This window comes from Vanellus vanellus, assembly GCF_965231255.1.
Source record: "Vanellus vanellus genome assembly, chromosome: 3".
Classification (NCBI taxonomy): domain Eukaryota; kingdom Metazoa; phylum Chordata; class Aves; order Charadriiformes; family Charadriidae; genus Vanellus; species Vanellus vanellus.
Genome location: NC_138907.1, coordinates 127,847,788 through 127,856,097, shown reverse-complemented (window position 1 = coordinate 127,856,097; position 8,310 = coordinate 127,847,788). Strand labels below are relative to the sequence as shown.

The 8,310-nt window shown below is 38.9% G+C and overlaps 1 protein-coding gene across 2 annotated transcripts in view; it reads left to right on the top strand.

Moving 5' to 3' along the window:
- Nucleotides 1-1,552: 1,552 nt before the first annotated feature.
- The window catches only part of FZD3 (frizzled class receptor 3), a gene marked incomplete at both ends in the record, with an annotated part of 54,588 nt that continues 47,830 nt past the window's right edge, over nucleotides 1,553-8,310 (top strand). The window contains one exon of one of the 2 annotated variants that reach the window (XM_082480477.1): nucleotides 1,553-1,741. In XM_082480477.1, coding sequence (XP_082336603.1) covers nucleotides 1,553-1,741 — 189 coding nt within the window. The remainder of the gene's footprint in view (nucleotides 1,742-8,310) is intronic. The other variant, XM_082480478.1, reaches the window with a different exon arrangement.

Genomic DNA, 8,310 nt, shown 5'->3' with positions numbered 1-8,310 from the left:
TGGTAATTAACTCTTTCATATCTCTCGCAAAGTTTTCATTAGGGAGAAAGGAAAAACTTTTTCCTTCTCTGATGTGTAGAATTTATTTCCTTCCTGAATATCTATGGAAAAACATTACTCTCTCAAAATTAGAAGTCTGTTCAAATTTGTGATTGCCTACTCTTGGGAATATTGATGGGTTTTCTGGTTCAAACAGAATTTTTAAATTTCTGTTACCTCTTCTTAATCATTTTTTTTTTAAGCAGTTGGTTAGAGACTGAATTTTGCAAATTTCATTGCTGTAAGACAAAATCATTATAAGAAAAGGGCCTCTTTGTACTCTTGCGGCTCTGTCAACTTTTTCCATTCTTTAGCCTCCAATTTCAGAGTTTGTCTCTCCAGTCGATGAGCACGATATGCTGAGTCCCCGTTCTGCTTGTTCCACTCCAGCCCCTTGGTGCTGAGAAAATGCAGATCCAGCCCTGGGGAATGACTGCTGTTTAAATTGGCTCTATAGGTAGGGTGGAACTGGCAGAACAACCATATGTAGCTACCTTTGCAATTTCCATCTTTGAGAGTGTGTGGAGAAAGGGGTGGTCAAAGAATGCTGTCTCCTGGCTTATCCTTAGCTGTTATGACAGTTTCCAGAGAGCAAGATGTGAGATGCGTTCAAGTAAAGTGGGTTAGAGACAACAAAAAAGCTGTTTACAACTGGACTAAAATTACATATTTGAACACAGGTAGCCAAACCATGACTGTAGCTTGTTGGGCAGGACAGTAGTCTTCAGTCCTGCAAGTTGGGACTTGTGTATTGGTGGTGGTGACTGTTTTGTTTTTGTTTTATAATTATTCAGCAGAAGTTATGAGGCCATGCAACTAAAGAGATGCTATCGATGTGAATGTACCAGTGGAGATGCTGACTCATAAATAGCTTGGTTTCAGTGTGGTCAACAATTGTAATGCTCGCACGATTAAATTTAAAGTGTGGGGTTTTCTAAAAATATTTTCTTCATAATAAACACATTCCCCCTTTTCACCATCCTTTTTGGGTAGAGTTTTACAGCATACCAGCTTTTTTTTCTCCAGAAATACTCTGAAGCCAGGATTAAAACTTGAGGGATCCTCTAGGCTTGCACATGACAACTTGAAGCACTTTGTCTGTCAGGCTATTTAGAGCTAAAATGTTTTAATCAATTACAAGGATTTTTACTGTATTCTGTTTGTTGTGTTTTTTATTCTAGGCTTTCTAACAAAAGAAGAACATAACTTGACTGCTGTTCTGTCATGATGGGGTCAATTGTGTGGGAATGCGGTTAAACATTTTAATACCCTAACCTAATACATGCTATGTAATACTGAGAAAAGAAAAGGCAAGATTTCTCACACGTCTGTCTCAAACACATCATCTTCTGGACTGAGCTAAGAATGTTGTATACAAAGAGTATTCCAATTTTGAAGAACCTTAAACAAGGACTGATAATATTGCCGTTGAAGTGAAATCTGACGGTACCTGAGGAGCTGAAAGAGCTTTCTGACTGGGCTCAATAACTGACCCCGTTGCCATTGTGGAAGGATGGCTGTTAGCTGGATGTTCTGTTACCTTTGGCTTTTGGATGTTTTGGTGGGGCACACAAGAGGGCACAGTTTATTTTCTTGTGAGCCCATCATCTTGCGGATGTGCCAGGATCTGCCTTACAATACCACCTTTATGCCTAATCTTCTGAATCATTATGACCAGCAAACAGCAGCATTAGCAATGGAGGTAAGATGATTTTTTTTCCAATAGTATATATGTTTTTGGCCTTTAGTTGACAAATAAATGGTAACAGAATCCAGGCAGATATTTATATTAGAAATAAAAATGACACAATCAAGATAATTAATAATTTAAATGTAAAACCAAATACCACTTGCATAATATGTATTGTAATATATCCTAAAATACTCTATGACTACAAAATTTGCCTAATTTAGTATAACTAAGTGTGAAATACTCTGGATGTGTTTGTATGTTAGTCTGTCACTTTAAATATTTAGACAGATCAAAAAAGCATATTTTGAATGGTCTGTTACTTAACTACATGGCAGGGAAAATACTGAACAATGAATAGAAGATTTTTAGTTCTGAAGACTGGTTTTGGGTGGTTTTGTAATATTTGGCCTTTTCTTACTCGCCTAAAATTTGGTGTGAAGAAAATGAGAATCATAAGACATACCATGAAAATAATGGAAATTGCTCATTTATTAGTACTGCTTTTCTCAGCTGCAAGAAAGTCTGTTGTCTTGCAGACAAATTAGTTCACATCTTTCTGTTCTATATCCTGGCAGACAAGCTTTTAGACTTGCACTTTCTTTGTTGTAATGGTACCTTATTACTGTTGCCGTTATCCCCAAAACCTCCTTTGGACTTATGTATACTAATTTTCTCCTTTTAAAAAAAAATGCAATGCATTTCCACCGATATTTGTCCGAGTTTTCATTGGGGAACTTTCCTGATGGAACTTCAACCACATACTTAGTCTCTTTTTATATACAGTCTAGTTTATACAAGACTCTTAAGTTCACTTTGGTCTGTTCTCTATCCTGCCACCCCACCTAAGGAATTTCCTTACTTGGTATTCTGTGGTACGACTAAAATTGATGGAAATTCAGAATATTAGGCAAGTCTCGCTATAAGTATATTCAAATTTTCATGGGAGATTTGTGCAGATTAAGTTTATTTGTATTTTTTAAGTGCTTGGGAATCCTGGCTGGTAGATATGCTGTGCTGTATACTGAGGACAGAAAGAGTAATCATATGTTTTTGTCTTTGAATGCTCTTCCTAACAATATAGAAACTTAAATTAATTGTTCTTGTTAAATAACGTAAAGCCAAGGCTTTATATAGTCTCTCTATGGAAGAGTTGTGAACCAGGCTTGACAGGCATTTTGCTATAAGAAGAAATCAGAGATTCTCACTCTTAATTTTCTTTGTTTGAAAGAACTATGGACTTGCATTTCAATGGCTCATTTAGATGTTGCCAGGGATTCCAGTTATACTAAATACATAGCAACAGGAATGAGTTTTATTTTAGAATTGGTTCTGGTAAGTTTTAAGGACCTTTGAAGATCTAACTGTAAGGAGGAAAAATGAAGCCAAAGCAAGTAAGCAAGTTTAATAGGATAACAGTGGTAACAGCTAGGTGTGTACAAACTGTTTATTTCATCTTTGAAAGGTGGAACTTAAGATATTAAAGGCATCGATGAAACCAATGGGATTGAAGACTTCTGGGACTTGGCTTGCAGAGGTGTGGAGATAGTGGCTTTTGGTTTTGTTGGGTGGTTGGAGACGTGGAAGGTTACCTCTTGGAGTGGAAGTAGATTATCAGTGAAAGTCTTTTAGGGTCTGTGCAGCTCAACGTTTTCCTAAATGACCTAGAAGAGAAGACCAGCAGTAAGATGAGAAAGCATGTTGATTCTGTTGGGAGTAACTTAAAGCTAAGGTCAAATCAGAATGAAGAATTGTAAAGAACTTGATTATGTTTGCGATACATAAAGCCATAAAATTGTTGTGGAAATTCAAAGTGATAAACGTATATGTGTTGGGGGGAGTAATATTCTCCGCACGAGTGGTTGTGGTGGTCAGCTTATTTCATTGGACTTATGATGGTTTGTTCTGTTGAAATGTCAGCTGAAAGCTTGACTGAGCAGTGAGAAAAGAAAAAGGCAAATCAGACATGGAATAATTGGGAAAGGAATAACGACCAGACATTACAGTGGTGGTGTACGATCCTGTGGCTCACAGATAGCTGGAGAGTTGTGTGAAGATCTGAGCCATCTCAAAGAATGTGTTTGAACTGAAAGAGGTCCAGAGAAGAACAGGAAGAATGACCACAGGCTTATGGAATGCATGCCATATGAGGAGTGCTAGACTATGGCAGAGTGTTTTAGCCTTCTTTTAAAATAGAATAAATAACCCCAACAACAACAACTGTCATCATAGGTGGCATGCAAAGGGTTGGTTACAGGGATTGACTATACACTGTCTTTTCCAGTGCAGGAACTGAGCTCTATGAAACGAAGTTGCTAGAAGCCAAGTCAGAACAAAGACGAAAAGGGGGTTCTTCAAATAGCTGGCAGTAGACCTGTGAAACTCTTAAACAGTACTGTGGATGCAAAAAGTGTGAGGAGGCTGGACCAGAGCTTAGAAGATAACACCAATGAGGGTGACTAGGTAGAAAACAAAAAAACCTTCAGGCTCTTCCCCTCAGCAGAAAATTGTCACAGGCTGGGAGAGCATTTAGGGAATGTGAGAAATGTCCTGCTAATGGTCCATTTTGCCAAGTGTTCTGTATCTGCTAATGGCAAGAGGACATACTGTTTAGGGAAGGGATGCAAGCCTGGCCTCTTGTCTGTGGGCTGCTGCTTCCCGAGTATCCATAGTCCCCAAACTACGGATGTTAGAGGGTACCTCCCTGCCTGTTCCCGTTAGTATCAATTAATGGATCTATTATCGATGAATTTCTCTAAATTATTTTATGAATACAGTACTGTCAACCAGTTCACTAGCCACCATGTGAAAAAGTACTTATTCTCTTACCTGACTTAAACCAGTTTCTTGCTAGTTTGATTTAATACCCTTTTGTTCCAGTATTGTGCAATATTGTGCTTCAGTTAAATCCTCTGTTACACTTGTGATTTTGGAAACCTTGGTTTTCTTGCCCAGGCTTCTCCTCTCCAAATCAAAGTGTTCCAGCTGTTTGCGCTTTCTTCTTGCAATTCAGCTGCTTCATTCCTATAATAATTTTAGTTACCTTTCTCTGTCCCTTTTTCTAGCCTTCTGCTTGCTTAAGTGTAGAGATGAGAATGGCACACCACCCCAGATGTGGGCACATTAGGGATTTATTTGTAACTAAAATCATGCTTTTTGCTGCTAATAGCTTCCTAGTAATGGCCAACATTATGTTCATTTTTCTGGCTTTTGTTGCATGTTAAACCAAGGATTTCAGAGAACTGTCAAAAGTATCACTTTCACTGAAAGTCTGTTTATGGCCACTGTTGGAAGCAGAGCAGTAATTATATGGACCCTCAGTCTGGGCCAGAATAATTAGTGTAATTGTTCTTATCTTTGTAAAACAGCTTTCTGCTACAGAGAGAGAAACAGTTGAGAAGCAAATGTTACTTCTCTGCGCTCTGTGGTATAAAACTCAACTTAATAGCATAAATTACCTTTCATGAAACACTTGCTGCAATCCATACAGTAGCTTGATGCCAAAGCCATTCTTCAACTTAGCATGGGTGCGTTGGTGTTGCGGGTGTATGTATAGTACTCCCTTCTGCCACTATAATTAGCATATAGGCCAGTGGTTTCAGTCTGGGGATGGACTGTGGGCTACTTCTGAATGCTTCATGAAAAGCGGCGAAGGCTGTGCAAGGAAACAAGTCTATTATCAAGCTTAAATTCACTATGCATGGACCTGCGCCTCTGTTGCAGTTTTTTAGGGGTTTGAACAGGAAATAAAGAATGAAAACCCACAGGTTTGCATTAATATCTTTCTGCTCCACATATTAGCCTAGATTGCCCCTTAAATCTGTACTTAGCAAGAAGGAAATTTTTATTATTTGGCTTTTTGGACATTATTTAATGTTGCAGTCAAATGGCTGGAGCACTCAAATTTTGAACAGAATGAAGTCTATTAAAACTTGCATTGTGACATTTTCTGGTAAACATCTCTCATCTCTTAAACCCTCCTTAATTGCTTTGAGCACAAAATAATATAGCAGCAGAATCAGTGTGATTCATCTTGTGTATTGCAGTGGGAAGGCCTTGTAATTCTCAGTTTTTCAGTACCACTTATTCACAACAGTTCCTAATAAAACCCATAAGAAAAATTCAGCTTGCTTGTACTGAAAGAGAGCAATACAAGAAAGAGTGAATGTGAAGCAACAAAGAGAACTACTACAGCTGTTGTCTTACTATCAGTAAATTCAGCGCACTTCAGTTCCCATACCATTGATTGCTTCATTGAAGGAACGGTTGAGAAACTTATTTATCATTATTTCTTGAAAATGAAAAAAAAAAATCAGTAAATTTCCTTTTTAAGACTTTATGCCAATATGATTCCTTCATAATTATAGTAAAGGCTAATAAGTCATGTCATCAGTAGTGTCTTGTTATGTTGCAGCAATATTGGTATTAACCAATTTGATTAAACATGAAAAATAGAATATTATAGCAGGAGTGTCTCTTAGTGTATACTGGTCCGTACTGTAATCGGTTCCTATGCCTTTATTTACTCCTAGGAAAGATAATGCCTTAAGCTTTCTGCTGTGCTACATCAGCAAGACCTGCTTTAATCCGGGAAGGCTGAAGGGAGGGCTTTCTGCATTCAAGGGCCTCGAGCATTATTTTATCCCCAAGCGTCTCTAAAGTGACTTGCTGCTTTTGATAGGGGACAAACACCAGTTGCAGTGGTCCAACCTCTGTTAACATCTGCTTGGCTATAGCAGACACTAAAATGAGAGTCGTTTTACATCTGCTGCTTTCTAAAAGGAGTAGTGCTGGTTAATATAGAGTAACAGACTAGTTATGGTAGAGTGTGGAGATAGGAGACGGGAGTTGTAAAGGGCCGGTGTTTTCCAGAGCCAGGAGCTGTCCTGCTCCGCAGTCCTGCACAGCTGCTGCGCACGTCGCACCACCGGCCTCGCAGTCCCTCACTCTCTGGGGTCATGCCTTGTATCTGCTCTGTGTTCTCGTGTAAAGCATATTGCAAGGTATTTTTAAAATTTTCTACAATCTGCTAACAGGTTATTTTATTACAATCACCATCTAGCATAGTCTGTCTCAGCTATGGTGTTAACACTTCCCACGAAATACGTCTGCGATGATAGTGTGACATTCAGATGATGTTGCACTGCGCTGTTGCCGTGATTCTGCTGTGTTACACAGATCGTGTACTGAATGAGTCGGTGATAATGGAGAAGTTAAATTACCCCTATCCCCCTGAGGGATCTGACCTTGTTTACCCATCTTTTGGATTATTATTGCTGCAATGTGAAGAATTATCTTCTGTGCCTTTTTCACTTAATATTCCTTTGGCCTTGAAGGATTTGCTTATGCACATGACTAGCAAGTAGTGGGTTTTATCTGCCTTAATGCAATTTTTGTAGGCAAATATTTGTATCAGAGAACATGTAACTTGGTAGCCTGTTGGAGTCTGGGAGCATTCTATTAAAGCTTTTGTCACTGATGAAGAGAAGTGGTTTAATATGATGATTGCCAGCCTTGCTGCAGCTAAATATACTGCCAGCACTTCCTTCTTCTTACCCTGATTTTATAGGACCTCACAAATGATGCTAGGGATCAAAGAGGCTTTAAAGGACAGGAACCAGACATAGTTGAAGGCTAAATGGGTCCCTCTGGGTGAACACAGAAGCGCTGTCTTTTGGGATTATACCAGAGGTCAAACACTCTAGAAATGAGATGACACAGTTACCATATGGGCCGAGGAGATAACGTGCTATTCCTTCGCACTCCCTCACAACTTCCATTCCCATTTTGCATATCATAAAAGAGCAGTGGTAGGGACTTACGGAGGCACTGTAGCTAGGTTGGCTAGCATGTAGGTGGGAGATGCAAAAAGGGAAATAGAGAAATAATGTTACCCTGCAGTTGATTTGGTTTTTTGCAGAGTGAGGGTGGTAGCTGGAAGGGGAGAGGAGTAATGTTGACTCATGCGCTCCTAATCCATCAGTGTGGCAGGGCTCGCTAGCTGGTAATCAGTGGATTAATATAAATAAACTATCCAGTCATGGATATTTAGAAGCAGAGCTAGTGAATAGTTAATGGACTTTGTCACAGAATATGCAACTACAGATGTGAAGACACCTGATTTTTCATACCCTATTTCAAATTCAGTGGTTTCTTGCTTGTACTGATTCTTGCAGAGGATGATGCCTTTGACCTGCCACAGAGCAGAGTGCATGCTGCAAGATTTGCAGCTACCTATATTTCTGTGAGTATAGCACCATTACCTGTTTGTGGCAATATTTTTTTTTTCTCTTCCCAGCAGTGATCTTTAGAGTCTTAGTTCATTTTTTTCATCATTTTTTAAGTGGAAAAGAGCCAGAGTATGCTTAAAAATGGCATCAACAGAAGATATAGCTATATTTATTCCCAGCCTGGTCTTAGCATCTGGGATAAGAATTAGGCATTTTTTCCAGTATAGGTAGGCCAGGCATTAAGTGACTTACTTTAGTGGTGTTTTTCCTACAGATTCCTACAGATTTCAAATAATCAAGGTTTGGACTCAACATGGTATATTGTCTCTCAGCTCTTTGATTTTCATGAGT